The sequence below is a fragment of the Anabrus simplex genome, chromosome 3 (genome assembly GCF_040414725.1).
Source record: "Anabrus simplex isolate iqAnaSimp1 chromosome 3, ASM4041472v1, whole genome shotgun sequence".
Taxonomy (NCBI): Eukaryota; Metazoa; Arthropoda; class Insecta; order Orthoptera; family Tettigoniidae; genus Anabrus; species Anabrus simplex.
In genome coordinates, this window is record NC_090267.1 from 428,276,468 (window position 1) to 428,294,918 (window position 18,451).

The 18,451-nt window shown below is 40.9% G+C and overlaps 2 protein-coding genes across 15 annotated transcripts in view; one reads left to right on the forward strand and one right to left on the reverse strand.

The window, feature by feature from the left end:
* The window catches only part of LOC137498917 (uncharacterized), a 47,698-nt gene extending 37,166 nt beyond the window's left edge, over nucleotides 1-10,532 (reverse strand). Inside the window, exon 1 of the mRNA XM_068226740.1 lies at nucleotides 9,667-10,532. Coding sequence (XP_068082841.1) covers nucleotides 9,825-10,436 — 612 coding nt within the window. The 5' untranslated portion in view covers nucleotides 10,437-10,532 and the 3' untranslated portion in view covers nucleotides 9,667-9,824. The remainder of the gene's footprint in view (nucleotides 1-9,666) is intronic.
* LOC136866457 (nuclear pore complex protein Nup98-Nup96) overlaps nucleotides 1-18,451 on the forward strand; it is a 274,665-nt gene that overhangs the window by 86,114 nt on the left and 170,100 nt on the right. For 10 of the 14 annotated variants that reach the window (XM_067143423.2, XM_067143427.2, XM_067143428.2 and 7 more), the window contains exon 3: nucleotides 2,654-2,728. The exons of the other annotated variants lie outside the window; for them this stretch is intronic. In XM_067143423.2, coding sequence (XP_066999524.2) covers nucleotides 2,654-2,728 — 75 coding nt within the window. The remainder of the gene's footprint in view (nucleotides 1-2,653; nucleotides 2,729-18,451) is intronic. 14 annotated transcript variants of the gene reach the window in all.

Genomic DNA, 18,451 nt, shown 5'->3' on the forward strand with positions numbered 1-18,451 from the left:
CGCCGTAAGACCTATCTGTGTCGGTGCAACGTAAATTAACTACTAAAAAAAAAAAAAAAAAAATCCTTTATTTGATAAATGCCCTTCCCTTTCCACACGATCTGCCACGACTGGAATAGTGACCAAAACTGATTGCATGGAGATGGTGACACCGATCCAAGCAACGATAGATCACAAGCCCCAAATTGGAAAAGATCGTCATAGCTCTGGAAATTTCTGTTTATTCGTGACCTTAAGCTTGGCTCCAATGCACATGGTGACTTACGCTGCAAAAGCCACTGCAGTTGGAGAATAATATAAATAGACCTTCACAAAAATTAGTTAATTAATTACTAGATTTTGCATATAAGATTGCTGAAGTTTTTATTAGCACATTTTAAGATGAAGAGTAGTTTTATGTTTGGGCCAATACAATAGCAGTGAGAAAATGTGATAAAATGGTGAGAAAAGAAGTTTTCTTAAGGAATATCTTTAAAGATGTTGAAGTATCTTGTCTTTAAATTACTTTAACAGAGGAATCATGACAATAAAATATGAATTCTGATATAAATTGTAAGTCCCATTTAATTGCAAAAAAATATATGCATATGTGATAAGAATTTTACAGATCCTAAGATTATTAGAATTTTTAAAATTCCAGATATTTCATGAATGATGCTGTATATACTGTATGTTAACCTCTATAAAGACCTAAAGACTGAGCGAGTTGGCCGCGTGTTTAGAGTCGTGTAACTGTGAAATTGTATTCAGGAGATCATGGCTTTGAATCCGACAGTCGGCAGCCCTGAAAATTTTCCATGGTTTTCCATTTTCACCGTAGGTAAATGCTAGTACTGTACCATACTACGGCCAGAATCCTTTGATGTGTTTGTGCGAGGTGGTGATTATTGTTTTAAAAGGAAGTACAACTAGGCAACCATCCTCTATATAATGCTAATCAGAGGGAAAATATGGAAGGGATCCAACACTTCAGAAAATGAAGGTATCGGCCAAAGAAAGACAAGGGCCATGAAGGGCATGAAAATGAATGACTCCCTAGCCATTGCAAACCTAATAGCGTCGGGGTCAGAAAAGAATAAGAGTTTACCAAGAGAGGTCTGATAGGATAGATGAAAGCGAGGAGCCTGGCACTAGTAAGGGGAAGAAGTGCCAGGACTCAGCTAAGGGGCTCGTGGTCGCCAACCCCCGCTCCAAAGTTCAGAGCCTCTGGCACCCCTCTTAGTCTCTTCTTACGACAGGCAGGGGATACTGTGGGTGTTATTCTACCGCCCCCACCCACAGGGAGGATGTGTTTATGCAATGTTAAACCACTAGCAAATAAAAACAACACCCAATGCCAAATACACTGTAAAAATTTGGAAAACCTTTGTGCATTTAATAGGCTCTTAGGAAACAATATATGATAATCTGGAAAAAAAAAAAAAAAAAAAGATGCAACAATTTTGGCCATGGTTTTTGGGGAATATGAGGGGAGATTTAAACATTGACATTGTTCTCTGTTTAGTTTGTTCTGAAGAGTGTATGATGTACCAGTATAGACAGAATTTCACATGGCGTTTCGGGTAACTTTTCTAGGGTAATTTTTGTGTTGTATCATATGATACTTGCGGGACTATACAGAGTTTAGATATTTACACAGTGCTGACACCTATACTATTCAATAGAAAACACAAGAATTAATAAATGTAAAACTCAGAATGTACCATATATGGTAGAACAACCCACCACAAGTTACACTACTTGTCTGAGCCAGAAAAATAAAATACCTGTGTATCATATTACATAAGTTTGCAGAAGTGTACTTGCCCCTTTAAGGGGATGCGTCCCTTCACCTGAGCACTAGTTGATGTTCAACTTCACAATCTCTAGGGTGAGAGGGTGGGAAGATGGGCTACATCTACATATCGATGAGATTTAACAGTGTAACATTCATCAAATGTGGTTTGATGGAACAGATTGTGAATGAGGATGGGAAGGTTCAGGTACTTCCGTGATCACACATTCATATAGCTAGTGCATTAAGCCAATGTAGAAAACTCGGCACATTGATGCTGGTAGATGACATTAGATCAATAAATGTAGTCATGGCAGCCGTGTGTGGCATATTGTTGGTGGTGTTATTGGTTAAATTGGTGCAGGATATTATGTAGCTGACAGATCATGGAATGGTTGTGTGCACAAGGAAAGAGCCAGAGGGGGTTGAGGGTTGCTGGTGGCCATTATGGAAAAAGAAATGTTTTTCGATGTTCAGTGGACACCTGAGATTGACTGTGGGGCTTTTTGGAAAATCGCAGGTGTGAGGTGAGGATGAGAGAAGGTCAAATGCTTGTTGTAATATTTGATTCAGTTTGTGGAGACCAGGATAATGTGGGGTAATAAAACGTATTAGGTTTGGTTGGTTGGGGAGCCCGATGACAGAGAAATTTAGTGGTCTGCCAATTGAGTGGTGTAATGTTGATAGTACTGTACTGGCAAGACTGAACAGAAGCAGACACTTTGGAGTTGTAGGGACAGTTTGCTTCTCTGTTAAAACAGAACTTTAGTGTGTTAATTACAGTAAAGTAGAGATATTTGCAACATTTTAATTTTTTTTGTCATATTCTGTATATTTCTAGTTGAAAGAAAACTTCATATAAATGGTGTTTTGTTGCAGGCATCGAAACAGTGGCTGCCATAACTACAACTACAGGCACATTAGGTGGCTTTGGAACTTCCTCATATGTAGCAGGTATCACTTTAATAGTCATGAGTCTAGCTACCAAGTAGGCCTAGATGATGATGATGATGATGACTATTTTAAAGGGGTCTCACATCTATAGATGGGCCAGCACAAGGTTGCACTTGACATTTGTAGCTCCTGTTGGCACCACTACAAAAAATAGATGTAGAACGTCACCCGTCAATCAGAACGACCAATCCTTTACTTTTTATCTCAGATACAGTTATGCACTTTATACATATTAGTTAGTTTTTAATTTCGTATAGTGTGTACAACCTTTTATTTACTTACAAAAGATGAGCATTTGAAAAGAAAAGTAAAGTTTAAGCAAGCTGCAAAATAAAGATGAACTATTTTCATGTGGTTGTTGTCGGCACTATGGCAAGTATAGTGGTGCCATCTATAACTACCTTGATATCCATATTGAAGTCTTGCCATTTGTCGTCGCTAACACATGGTCAGGTGTGATTCACACGTTGATGAAAGTGGTGTTTTTCTTAGTGAGATAATTCTTTTCTTTTGTAACTAGTGCAGTGCGATGTCACAGAAACGAGAACATAGTGATGAATCGCAAAGTGATAATCCTTTGCGCCGAGGAGTGCCTCTTAATAGTCGGGCATGTGAATTAGTACAGAGAACTTGCATGTTTTACGAGAGGGAGAGGGAATTTGTCTGCTTGCGTGGTCATCCCTCTGTTCCTGCAGATCAAGTAGTGGAACGTTCAAGCCAAACATTAGGGCTTTCAAAGTGTACTTGTATTCAGAAAGGTGTTCTCCTCCAGGAACTGAAGGAAAAAGGGACTGGGGAACCTAGCAGTAGCAGAAACGGGGCTGATAGAGGGGACTTGTTTCTTAGCACTCCAGGAAAGAAACTATTTAAGCCATCTCCTGTAACAGGAATTAATTCTTTCCAGGCTGATGCAATGCAGAGACACGTGTACGATTAATACAGCAGGAAGGAATACCCTACATACATACTTCATACATAATCATTATAGACTGTTATGCCTTTCAGTGTTCAGTCTGCACGGAACACCCTATCGTGACAAAATTACCAGTCTCCTGTAGGCAGGAAAATCTCTTCTCTGGGGGTAAAACTTCCTTAAAACAGGTACTGCGAGCCATAGGTTTCAGATATAAAAAACTGAAAGGAAAGAAAGTGCTGCTTGAAAAGTTGCACCTCATGATGGCTAGGAGTATTTTTGTGAATAAACATGTCTGTAAGGATCTCCTGGAGGTAATGTGGTTGGATGAGATGTGTGTGAATGCTGAGGAGTGCATTGCTAAATCTTGGACTGATGACGGTCCTAAAAGCTCCAGTAATGAAACTACTGGGAGGAGCGCCAGATTAATAATTGCGCACACAGGATCATCCATTGGTTTTGTGGAAGGGTGGATCAAACAAAACAGGTGATTATCTCAAAGATATGGACCATATTCGCTTTTTAGATTGGTTTAAGAAGCTCCTGCAACAGCTCAAAGGCCTTTCTGTCATTCTTATGGATAGTGCACCTTACCACTCCATAATATAGGAAAAGACCCCTACTTCGAGTGCCTGTGAAGAACTGTTAGTGGAAAGGCTGCAGGCAAGAAATATTCCGGTGCATATGGGTATAACTAAATTAGCCTTATATGCACAGGTGAAACAAAAGAAACTGGTTTCACCGACGTACAAATCAGTCAATGAGGTAATATAGGAACAAGGACACGAGGTTGCTATTTTTTTGCATAATTAACACCCTCGCATAATTTACACACCTGAATATGGATGGATCCAAAGTGGAGATAAAGAAATGTTCACGTATTTGACGCACCCACTTCTTCAAACATCAATCACGCAGCTCCGGATAAGTTTTGAAATAAAGATGTCAACTACTCGGGTAGCAGCCTTCCTATTGTGAAACCGGGCATTCCAAATACTGGGCAATGTGCTGTTGTCATTCAGTAGGAAATACCATTGCTTTAGCTCAGTGAGACAATAAATCCTGAAATGACTAGCGACGTTTGATTCCACTCTGGTACAAAAATATTTTAAGTGTGTTTCGGGTACGGGACATTCGTTTCCTCTAAGCTCATGTATAACTTGACTTACATGATCTATTTATCAGAGTTGCAGAGATATAAATAAGAGTTTAAGGTAACGCTGGGTGAACTTAATGCAGATGCCTTTGCTTATGACATATTTATTTGGGGAGAAACAGAAGATGAGATGCAGGCAAGACTCGTCACATGGAAGGCCAAGTTTCAGAAGTTCAACCTCAATATCAGCAAGACTAGGATGGTGGTGATGGCGAACTGAGATAGTCAGCCAGAAGCATGAAACTAACACACAGTTTGGAGAGAGGGGGATACAGTGAAACCTCGTTAGTGCATTCCTCATTAACATGTTTTCCTGCTTAGCACATCATAAATTCGAAGTTCCGATTCTCATAGTATTAAATCTATATAAAAATACCTCGCTTATCACGTCACGAATTTTCGCTATTACTGCTTAGTACGATCACATTTTTTCTAGCCTTGAAAATGTTTTTTTTTTTTTCCCCACCCTTGTGGAAGGAACGTTGTTTCCAACTCGGGTAAGACTCCGTGCTGCAGATGCGTGATGATGGGAAAAGGCCTTGAAATCTTGAACTTAACAGGATAAGTCGCACCTTTGGGGAGCAAGCCATTGGCGTCAGAAATGCTCAGCTTTGCTTGCCGGTTAGCAGTGAAACTGCAGAATAACACAATGAGCCTGTTTGTGCTTGTATTTCGCATTCCATTCAGAAGTTAGAGCCTAATTATAGATACGGAAAAGGTTGTGAAATTCCTTACTAATGAAGACAAAATTAGTCTGTCAGCAAGTCGACTGGCATCCACATCTTTAAGCACGTAGAATTGGTGTGAATATTGATACTCGCACCTTCCAATTTGGACTCGATCACTTGAATCGGTCTTGATCGGTCAAAGTTTTGTTCGATTCAAAATGGCGACAAAAGTCATTCTGTTGCAGTTGCAGATGGCCGTGTATAACCTCCAATTCACTGTCTAAGTGTTTGACCAGAAAAATAATGTTTAATAACCAACTGGTCTGAAATAAAGGGCTTCTACTAACATTATGTACAGAAAGAGTGTGATCTGCAATAATACTCTGATATTTTTATGGGACCTGTTCAATTGTTTTCATGTTTGTTGCTTGGTGTTTTAACACTTTTCAGTGCACTATTATTTTATTAGCCCCAGTGGATAGATAGATAGATAGATAGATAGATAAGAAATGAGTGAGCCCTGTCTTCGCACAGCTCCACACGTAGGTCTATGAAGACCCTTTGTGCCCCTTAAATGGGTTTGCCTAGTCCAGCCCTAGTGCTCCTATAAAGGATACCAGTGTCCGGATTTGGCATTCCTGACGTCTTCCAGGCTCACAAAATGTGAGCCAAGGTATCGATGTCTAGTGCTAGCAAGAGCCTCGCATTGACATAACACATGCGCGGAGGTCTCCTCCTCCTCACCGCATCTTCTACACATCGGATCCTGGGTGATTTTCATGATGTGTAGGTGTGTCTGTAAGGTATTGTGGCCTGTTAACAGCCCAACTACCATTCTCATTCTGGTCCTATTCTAATTCATTAGGACCTTTTTATAACTTTGGCTAGGCCCTTTGATAAGTTCACGTACCTGCCTTGCTATAGTTAACCTCTTCCAAATATCTAAGTGAGACTGGTTTGTCCACTGGGATATTACCAGTCTCACGCTTCGGAATGACACTTCCCAGGAAGGGCTCTGGTCCTGTGAAAGAACCTTTTGAGCCTTCTTTCGCTAGTTTGTCAGCTTCTTCATTTCCACTGATACCTGTGTGCCCAGGGACCCATAATAGGGTAACTAAGCTAAATTCACACAGCTGATCTAACATCCTTTGGCATTCCCATACCAGTTTTGATGTTTTAACTGCACATAGTGCTTTTAGCGCTGCCTGGCTATCACTACAAATAGTGATGCGTCTTCTGTGTCCGGGCATATTCCATATATATACAGCACAGGCTAGTATTGCGTATACTTCAGCCTGGAAAACAGTAGCATATTTACCCATAGGAAGGGAGAGCCTTGTCTTAGGCCCCCAGACCCCGGTGCCTGTGCCCGTCTCCGTCCGTGATTCATCTGTGTACCATGTACAGCCCCCAGACTTGGGCCCCAGCATCCGCGGCCCACTCCTCCCTTGTGGGTATCACCACTGTAAATTTATAATTCAGATTAAAGCTAGACTTCACCAGATCCCCGTTCATCGTCATAGGGCAAGTCTGGTGAAGCCTTGTAAGAATAGAGGCATGACCTCTATTCGGGTTTTTGAAGGACCATCCTCCAAGTGACCAGAGGCGATAGGCACTCATTCCCGCAATTACCTTAACATATAAATGTAAGGGGGGAAAACCTAGGATGGCCTCCATTGCACATAATGGTGTAGTATCCAGTGCCCCTGTTATTCCTAGACACGCAAGTCTTTGGACACTGTTTAACTTGGTGGTCACAGTTTTACTCTCCGAACCTGGCCACCAGACTAAAGATGCATAGGTGATCGTGGGCCATACAATAGAGATATAGAGCCACTGGACCACCTTAGGTCTTAGGCCCCAAGTCTTCCCGACGGCCCTGCGACAGGCCCACATAATCTTGCGAGCCTTATCCACCTTATCTATATGTTTCTTCCAACTCAGTCTTGCCTCAAGGATTACCCCTAGGTACCTAACTGAGGTTGTCTTAACTAATTTTTTCCCAAATAGGAAAGGCTCTGACAGTCCGTCTAGCCTCCTCCTCCTGGTAAATACCACGAGCTCCGTCTTATCGGGATTAACCGACAAGTCTGTCTCGTGGCACCATCTTTCCACCCTACGTAGAGAGCTCTGTACAAGCTCGGAAACCGTGCTGGGGAAATTTCCTACTGCCATCAGGCTTATGTCATCTGCATAGCCTTGGGCGTATATTCCTCCAACATTTAACCTGGTAAGTAGTTCATCCACTACCAGACACCATAATGTTGGTGATAATACTCCTCCCTGTGGACACCCCCTGTCTATATTAGCTCTCAACATTACAGCGTTGAGGGTAAACAGAACTTGACGGCCCTGCAGTGAGGCCATGATCCATTTTATGAGCATACTGCTCACTCCTCTTCTCTCTAGACTATGTTCTATGGAGCCCAAAGATGTATAGTTAAAGGCCCCTTCTATATCTAGGAATACAACCATAGCAAGTTGTTGCTGATCCAAGGCACTCTCCAGCCTAGAAACTAGCTGGTGTAGTGCCGTCTCAACCGACTTCCCTGGTTGATATGCATGTTGATGAGAATGCAGGGGAAAGTCTCTTAATACTTTCTCCCTGATTTGTCTATCCACCAGTCTTTCCAAGGTCTTAAGTAGAAAAGACATTAGACTAATGGGTCTATAATCCTTAGGTCTAGTATATGAAGACCTTCCGGGTTTAGGTATATACACCACCTTCGCCTGACGCCACAAGGAGTGCACGTACCCCATAGTGAGAAAGGCTCTAAAGATTCTGACTAGGTATGGTATAAGGACCCTCCCCCCGCTTCCTGAAGAAGTGCCGGGAAGATCCCATCCACCCCTGGGCTTTTGTAAGGGGTAAAGGATTCTAATGCCCACTCACCCTTCTTGGGGTAACAATCTCTGCGGCTTCCTTCCAGCCATTTTTATCGGGTCTGAAGGTTCCGCTCAATTGTACCTCACTATTCGTGACTACCGAACCTGGAAAGTGGGCATCAAGCAGTAAATTCAGGGTCTCCCTCTCTGTGGATGTGTATCCACCCGAAGGCGACTCCAGTGAGCCCAGCCTTGCCCTTCTATCCAAGGTTAAAATTTTATGAAGCCTTGCTGCTTCATGTTGACTTTCAGTGGAGTCACAAAACTGTCTCCAAGATTTCCTAGAAGCCTTTTTGACTTCTGACTTGTACCTTCTTTGTGATTCTTTGTAAGAATCTAGGCTTTCTTGATCCTGAAGTTCCCTGTATTTATTCCAGAGCCTTCGTGTATTTCTCCTCAGGTGTTCAAGATAACTATTCCACTTGAAGCTTCCTGTTACTCTTTTTGCCTTAACAATAGGGCAGTTTAGTTCATAAGAGGTAACCAGTGGCTGTGTGAGAAAACTCACACTGAGCTCTAGCTCCTCTTTGTTTTTAATTATATTTGAGGGTCCTCCCTCCAGTCCCCTCCTCACGTCCTCCCTAAAAGACGTCCAATCGGTTCGTCTAGGGTTTCTATAAGACGGGACCTCGAGGGAGCCCTCTATATAAAACACAATGTGTCTATGATCTGACAAGGAAGGCTCCAAAGAAACCTTCCAGTCTGTAAATTCCCGTATGATTCCCATGGAACCCAGGGTAAGATCTATGATCCCCTCACTCCTATTATTAATGAAGGTAGGGGTTTCACCAATGTTCATGATCTCAAGATCAGTTGTACATAGAAATTCTATGAGGTGCTCTCCCCTTCAGTTTGTATATTTACTTCCCCAAATGCTGCGATGAGCATTGGCGTCACATCCTACTATGAGGTTTAATCCCTATTTCCTACAGTATATTACCAGTCTCTTGAACTCCTCCGGCGGGGGTGGAGATTCAGAGTCTCCTGGGAAATATGCAGAGCAGACAACAAAGTCTTTTGGCTGTCTGCCCTCTTCATATCTCACTAGGACTGCTACCAGGTCTGTAGTAATGAAGCCTGGTATAGCCCAGGCGTTGTGATCTTTAACTAGTATACGTGCTCTAGGCTTCTCCTCTGCTATTCCACTGAATAAAGTGAAACCTGCACATTTTAGTCCCATGATATGCCCCTGTCTAAGCCAGGGTTCTTGTATCAGGGCGACCGAAAACCTGCCCTTCTGGATACTTCTAATAAGTACCCTAGAGGCCGCTATACAATGTTGTATATTTGCTTGTATGAAAGTAATCATTCTTACCTTCATGCAATACTTTACGTTATGCGGTCTCCGGAACGTGCTGCTCCATCTCCCGCGATGAGTCTTGAGGCTTGGCTGGCCGAGGTTCCTGTCCGGGCTCCTGCTCTTCGCCCCTGTTTGTCTCGGTATTGTCTGTGGTGGGGTTGGTCCTCTGCTTGTCACGCTTGCCCTCCACCAATGAAGGTAGCCACATGCACCCCGCAGAAGATCTTCTTCCCCACCACTTTCTCCACGTCTCTGGAGTCCATGCTGACCACAATTCGGACACCTCTCTTCTCCTCCTTGCGGTCGTAAACCCTCCTGCTGGTGGGATTTAAGCCATGGTTCTGGCGTGCCATTCTTCCCAAAAGGACATTATTGTCCTTTGGTTGTCCTGGTATCCAGACCATGACTCTCTTGTAGGAAAGAAGTTTATCCATGCCCACAATTGTGAGCCTGGCTCCTTCCCACGGTTGTATACCTGTAACAAGACTGGAAAGCCATGCTACAGTTTCGTCGTTTTCTGCTATAATGACGGCCGCACCTCTCGGCAGATAGCAATGCAGGAACTGAGGCTTAATGGGCCCCTGCTCTAGAAGCTCATCTATCAGATTGGTGATAGCCTCTTCCACAGCTTCCACCTGTTTCTCGGTTAGCTGCTGGTCAGGATATCCTACAGGTACCATGGCCATCCTGATCCCAGCTTTAGCTATCCTGGCATATTCCACCTTGGGTTTTTTGCGGGTCTGCAGGTCTTCTTCTGGGGTTGCCCCCGACAGAAGTCGTTTCATTACAAGTAATGAAAATCATTTTATTTTCCGTATTGAAAGAATCTCAGTAATAATATAAGAGAATTTATTGGACTCCAACCTATTCAGTACATTACAGGATGTTAACATTTTTAGTTAAACATCGTTAAAATGGAGACATGTTTCGCCCTCCATGTGGGGCATCATCAGTCATATCAAAGCACCTCAAAATTAAACCAGACGTCTGGTTGGAAATTATGAACATAATATGTAAGAAAGAATACATTAAAAAACACGTACAAAGTCCTATCCTAAATGAAATAACAATAGACTAGTTACACATAGTAAAATACGCTAGTGGTTTCTTAATATTAAAATGAGGCCATCATATGCACAGTATAAAAATGAAAGTAATCAAAGTCTATATGATATTGAGTTTGATGGTAGTTCTACGTAGTATATACAAATGTTCGCATAATAAAACACAATTTATAATTACTGTACACTTATTTATAATCATCAATTTTAACAATTATAATCATAAATTTTAACAATTATAAATAAGTGTACAGTAATTATAAATTGTTTTATTTTGCCAACATTTGTATATACTACGTAGAACTACCATCAAACTCAATATCATATAGACTTTGATTACTTTCATTTTTATACTGTTCATATGATGGCCTCATTTTAATATTAAGAAACCACTAGCGTATTTTACTATGTGTAACTAGTCTATTGTTACTTCATTTAGGATAGGACTTTGTACGTGTTTTGTAATGTATTCTTTCTTACCTATTATGTTCATAATTTCCAACCAGACGTCTGGTTTAATTTTGAGGTGCTTTGATATGACTGATGATGCCCCACATGGAGGGCGAAACATGTCTCCATTTTAACGATGTTTAACTAAAAATGTTAACATCCTGTAATGTATTGAATAGGTTGGAGTCCAATAAATTCTCTTATATTATTATTTAGAAGTCGTTTCCCCGCCGGCATCTTGGTGGGTGGGGTCCTCTGTGTCCTAGAAGCAGAGCCCTTTGCAGGGTCCCGCCTCTTGTGCCCACTGGATCCCCCCACAGTTGTTACTGTCGTGGTATTAGAAGGCCCTTCAGCTCCCGGAGTTAAGCCCTCTTTGGCCTGCTCCCAGGCCTTTAAGGCCTTCTTATATCTCCTCTTCTCAGCGCCAGAGCGGTTTCTTCTTCTTCTTCTTCTTCTGGACCCGTAGATTGCCCACCTCTTGAGTGAGCCCTCTAACTGTCGAAGATGAACTATCCGAGGGTATCTCCGAAGAGTCCCCTTCGGTTGTTGTTGTAGTGTTTCTCTCGGAGGCCCCAGAAGAGCTCTCCGGTTTATGGATGGCTACCGTATTCATTCAAGTCCCACGAGTAGCTAGGGAAATATATGTCCGCCCAGGCAGAGCCCCGCATACCTGGGTAAGGCTACTTACTTCGAGAGGGTGCCAAGTATCTCGAAGGCTTCGTTCAAGACACATCTCCCATGTGCCATGCACCCCATTGGCACGGGTCGCATTACACCTTAGGGTTGGGCGGTGCTTTAGCTTCCTCCTCCTTGTATACCGAACGGTTACCCAATAGGGCTCCATTCGGCATCGCAAGAAAGGAGCTACTAGTCCCCCTCACCACAAAGAGGATCTTCAATTGAAGAGGGTAACCAGGGTTAGCCCCCTATAATTGTAGAAGCACACACGAGGGGGTAGCCCCAGTGGAATAAATTTTCATGTGTGTTCTCTCGTGTTTTTCACTCTTTTTCTTAATACTCTCTTCTCATAGTTTTCACTGTACCAGTGGATATACGACGTAAAATTCCATTATGTCGGAAAAAATCTTAGTAGATTTTCCACATCGCTGTTGGGTAGATTTTATGTGTGTATTCAGTAGTACGTTTTCTTGCCTAACATATTATTTTTCATTTTCCCCTGCAGAAATAGTAGTAACAAGATTTTACTGCAGTATCATCTACCTCGACATTATAGTCTCCAGATACAACTTAGCCAAAAGAGACATCACCAACAGGCTGCAAACGGGTTTCCTTCCTTCCAACGAGTGAGGACCCTTTTTTGGAATATTAAGATTCCAAAGAAAACAAAGTCAGCAATGTTCAACAGCTACTACATACTGATCTTGACCTGTAGTATCAAAACATGCACTCGTGAAGAGAGATTCTTCGAGACTTCAGACATCAGAGATGAAGTTAAGAAATGATAAGGTGAGGCAGGAAGCTGGGATTTAGACATCTCTACTCGTCTGAGATGGTACAGCCTGGCTACAGTGGATTGGTCACATGATGAGGATGGAGCCTACAAGAATAGCCCAAGTGGACTTAGAGAGGTAGAAAAAAGAAAACCCCTGGTTGGAAGAGTGAAACACTGGTTTGCCTATGGACATCTCACCTATGGGCCTCCCACCTAAACAGCTATTACATGTGCAGGTTATTTTGACAATTAATTTTGCCTTCGGAGACCTTTTCTGTAGGCGTCTTTCTTAGTTTCATTTTTTTCCCTCCTTGATTTGTGTGAGGAAGAAAAAAAAGGAAAGATACTAGATGAAATTCCTTTTGTCATTAACTAGAAAGATATTTTTGAAGACTTTCATCTGGAGCGTGGCATTGTATGGAAGAGAAAGATGGACGATAACTAGCTCAGAAAGAAGCTTCAGAAATGTGGTGTTGCAGAAGAATACTGAATGTGAGATTGGTAGATCGAATCACGAATGAAGAGATACTGAATAGAATTGATGGTTAAATTTGACAAGAAGAGATAGAATGATCTGATACATCGTAAAACACCCGGGACTTGTTCGGTTGGTTTTTGAGGGAAGTGTAGGCAGTAAGAATGGTCGGTGTAGACTAAGGTATGAATGTGACGAGCATATTAGAGTAGATGTAGGTTGCAGTATTTACGTAGAAACGTAAAGGTTAGCAAATGCATACCTGCCAAGTATTCTGGTTTTTCCATAAAATGTACGGATTTGAGTGTGTTTTATGGTCGTACGGATGAACAACGTTATTCTACAGATTTTGAATATCCGCGCTTGGTTTCACTTTCTGCGGTCAAATTGGATTTGTTTGATTCTATAGTAGCTGGTAATATGAGAAGCAGTGTTTGAAATTTGACCGGTAAATGTATTGATAATCACATTATCGATTTATCACTGTGCTTTTGTCACCTGTTCAACCTGACCTGCTACTTCATTCACTGAAATGTTCGCTAACAAGTAGCAGGCTGTGAATTTATATATAACAACTTTTGTAACTGCGTCGTGCTTCGTAGCAGCTGTGAAAGGCTTTGTTTGTGTGTGGGTGTGAGTAACATTAGCGGTAGTTCTGAAACTTGTGGGATTGTGCGAATTGGCGATTTAGTATTTTTAGTGGTGTTCGTAATGATTTTAATTAAAACGATATTATCAGTCTTTTAGGGAGGCATATTCTACTTAATTTCCTTGTTTTATACGATCACAGAAAGTGTTCCTAATGTTAAATGGAAACAGATGAGTACTCGTCAAGATGTAACTTTGTGTAAGTATTTAATTTCAGGGGTGGTCATAACATGTATTTGACTTGTATTAGTATTGTTTATAATCTACCCCCTTGCTCTCCTTTTTCATTACGTCTCAAGACTTTGCGACGCATGCGAATGTTTTTAAAAGTTTTCCGCTTTAGGATCTTCCAAATTTCTCTTTTTGGTAGTTGGCAGGCATGCACATGATAGGGTAGCATGGAGAGCTGCATCAAACCAGTGTATGGACTGGTGACTCAAACACAACTGAAAAGTATTAATTTAAATTTATTCAGATCAGTTAGTCCTCTGGCTCTGGCTTTTCCGACTATCCTCATATTCCAGTTGCTGTAAGTAGTGAGGAATGTTATTTTTTTTTTGTATTCATCATATCCCTGGATAGTGGTATCAGTCTTTCCTGGCTAATAATGTACTTTTTAAAATTTTTATTAGTGTCTTAATGTTACGATGATCTCCAAGTAACTGAGAGTTACTTAATTCTCCGCTGTAATCCAAGAACTTCTTGATGATGGTAGTGTATTGACAGACTATCATCTTCTGAAATTTGGAATGTCGTCCCTACGACCACATTGTTGGTCCTCTGTTAGCTAGTAATAAGGTCATTGTAGATGTTCCACATTTCAGCCTCAAATCTTGGGAGAACAGCTTGTTGTTGTTCTGATGATGGCCTACTGTAGGTGTACTTGATGTCCATGTATTGCCTTAGATGCACAATATCCTCACATATCTTATCCATAACCTTATCTAATACTTCCACGACATCTTTTAGTGGAACAAATGGATTGGCAAGGAGCATTTGTACGGAGTTTCTAATGTCCTCATTGATACAGTAACTGGCTTTCAGATGATACTTGAGTTACTGATTGGTGCCAAATGGCCCAAGTATAATGAAATAAGCATCCATGTATGTACATGGCTGGAAAAACTACTTACATGGCATTTTTACCGCGAGGGTACACCCGCCCCGTTCATTCAAATGAAGAGCCTTGAAGAACGCCATCTTCAATATAAACTTGCTTCTACTTGGGCAAGAAGTTTGGACTCTTCCTCACAGATGGCTCTACCAAAAGAACGTATGTTATGCCCTCTAGTGTGAAGAGGAACTATTAAAATTCTAAAGTAATTTGTTATTTTAAGGTTTCCTAAACTGAATTGATTTGCCTTTGTTTTTTGGTGTATCACAGTTGTCAACACTAAGATCTCTTTCCGCCAACTTCAAAATTAACCAATAAGAAATTTGGTACGTGTATTTTCCACCAGTCAGCATTTTCTTCTACATACCTAATTATCCAGTTAATTATCCAGTAAAAAATGGGGGTCGTATCGGGCCTTAGTCCAGATCTCTCTCGAACCTTCCTCTCGGGTATGAAATCTGGCAATTTTTCGAGTCACCTTGTCTTCTTGATCATCCAGTTTACTGAGTGTGTGCTAATAGTGGAGGCGGGGGCGTTTTGCCCTTCATCGAGCAGTCCAGCACAGTAAGGTAAAGGCAGCCATTTAATAACTAGGTGATAGCATCTGAAAGCTAGCTGATGTAACCTTAAATTTCCAATCTTCTAAAATGTAATTTTCTACTGCAAATTTCAAACAAGCCTAAAAGCACTTAGCTTAAATTTGGGAATAGAGAGTGTGACACCCTCTTGACTTCCCTATCAACTTGTATTTGAGGTGACTGTTTTGTAACCATTTTCCATCTGTAGCCTTGTAACTTAAAATTCCTACATCTAGTCACCTCAGTAGAATAGTATTAGCCTCTGTAACTTTGGGCCAGGAGCCCAAATAGGTTTTTAATCTCGTTTGCAAATTTCAAGGAAAGGAAGTGTCGGCCTCCGCATCATTTTGATTTTTGGGCCAGTAACTGTAACCCGTTTTTTTTTTTCCTACAATGAGTTTTCGATACTCGTGTAAAACTTAGTTATTTTTGTTAAGTGGATAGACCGTGAGAGTTTGACAGTGAATTCTGTTGGTATTGTAAAATGTAGGTTGTGCCTTGAGAGGCCTGAAAGTGAAAATTTTCGTGAGCAAATATGCTCTGGATGTTGAAGGTTGTCGTGAGAAGGCAGTAATGGTAGAAGCTTTGGAGCATAGTCTCCTAGATATTCATAGAGCATAAACGTTCTTTCTATTTTTGTAGAAGTGTCATTAGAACTCTGTAAAGGAAAGTGGGAGACCTGTCTCCTTGACTCTTGAGTGTACGGAGCAATGGTGCTCAAGTGACATTTGTAAAATCGGGAGCTTCAAGCTCAGAAGATTGACAAATTTTGTTGATTTTCTGATTTCTCCTACGTTGTGTTTATACTACTGTAACTGAAATCTCGTTCTGTCGCTGTGGGGCGTGTTCTGTTAACAGTTGGCATTAGAAAACTAAGGAAAAAAAACAGTAGACAAGAAATATCTCTCTGATTTTAAATCTTTTAATTAATCTTTTGATTTTAGTAGTTAGACCCATTCATGCCCGCACCTTCTTTCATCTCTTGGATCCACAAAAACACGGTAACAACATTTGTTGATGCTATTTCAAAATCCATCAAACTAAGCAGGTTTTATTTGCATATTTGTCACCTGACACTCTGGGTAGTATTGCCTGGAACAGAATCCTGTTGATCTCTTCATTCCTTTAGACCGTTAACCCTTTCCAGGTCACGGCGCAATATATTGCACCTCGCGGGAAGTGCCCCAGCAGTTACGGCGCAATATATTGTGTGTCGAACTTTCCAGCATCGTATCTTCGCTTCTCTTTTACTTTCTGCAATGATTGAAGAATTTGTCTTATCTGCCATCTATCGGCTATATTACGGAAGCTTGCGCTAATTTGTATTCTCTTGGGAGCACTGTTAACTTAAATTTTTCATGTGAATGACTACCACACTTGCAAGTCAATGCGATCTGATAAACATGGCTGCTTGCCGGAATCCAGGACCAATCTTTGACTGAAAACTCTCCAGAACTAGACATTTTCAAAATAATTTTTCTGCATACCTTAGTGGAAAAAATAGTCGTACAAACGAACTTGTATCCCTCGCAGTACATAGAGAATAATTAGGTCATTTCTCTCAGATCCCGAGCGTCAAAATGGACTAATGTTACTGTCGAAGAAATGTATTCATTTTATCAGTAAGTATTAATGGGTCATGTAAACAAACATAGCTTAGAAGAATATTGGTTTGTGCCCAGCCCCATGCTGTGAGGAATATCATACAAACAAACTTTCAAGCAGGTAAATTGTGTGATATTGTTGTTTTTCATTTCATTCATCTGTATTTTACCCATTTTTGTGAATATAATGTCCAATGAGTGTGTTTTGCTATTTATAGAGAGATTTATTTATCTGCCCGCAAAAACCTAAATTGTGGAGTATGTGAGCGTTTAGAAAACCTGACCTTGAAACGGTTAAGGAAAATATACAGTAGTTGTATATCAAGCCATGTAAATATTTCTAAATCCAGGAGCCAGCACTCAAACTTAGGAACCTAGTAATTTTTCTAGTACTCGTCTTCAACATACTGGCATCTAGCCTTCTGAAAAATAAAATGTGGTAGTAATAGGAATAGCATATCATCCAACTTTTATGGTTTATCCGTAAAATTTACGGAAATTGCAGCATTTTACGGTCTTGCAGATGGACGGTGTCATTTTACGACTTGGCGGACAAAAATTTGAAACATAATTCGATAATCGCTCCTACACATAACGTTGTTTTTCTTCAACTAACCTTTCCATAACTAATTTACATCTTTACAGATGAAAGGACTCTATCAGCGTCAAAAAACCTTTGAATTTCGCTCCTTCAAACAAGATAAATGCATCTATAGACAACCGAATGCTTTTTCCTTACTCCCACAATTACTTAAGGAAGACAGTTATCTTATCATAACGCATTCAACTCTCACTCCTTCAGCCAGTTAAATAGACTATAGGCAGCTGAACAGCCACTTAAGAAGGCTGTTGTCTTTTCACAACATACGAAATTGACATCTGTGACAGTTTATCAGCTTTGCTTTTTCTGATCCTCTAACAGGAGTATTCAAGGAGGCACATTTCTGTTTCATTATAAAGACTGAGCTGTTTATTACTCTACCCCAACGAGTTTTTCAACGCTCCAGAAAGTATAATCGCGTGAACTTTTGACAGCTTGATACTGCAATTTTAGCCAAAGACATTCTAACAATTTGTATGTTTGGACAGACACCTACAATGATATCATCTTTTTATGACTTTTAAGAGCAATCAGGATCCTGATGGAGTTTGAGGCTGATGATGCCCTTAATATGGGCGAAACATGTCCCTTAACATTTTATAATAATATTTAATTTCTAAAAGGATCTTTGTATTGAATAGGTGGATATAAAAAATAACAACACTTGTAGCATACTTTGTATTTACGTACATTTCAATACGGACCTAACATGAGAATTATAACGTGTAATCGCTCCTCTTCCGTACAGTCAATTGTTTGCGTGGGTCTAAGCACGCTCGGTCTTGGTCGAAGGCAAGTCCACGATAGTCAATAACT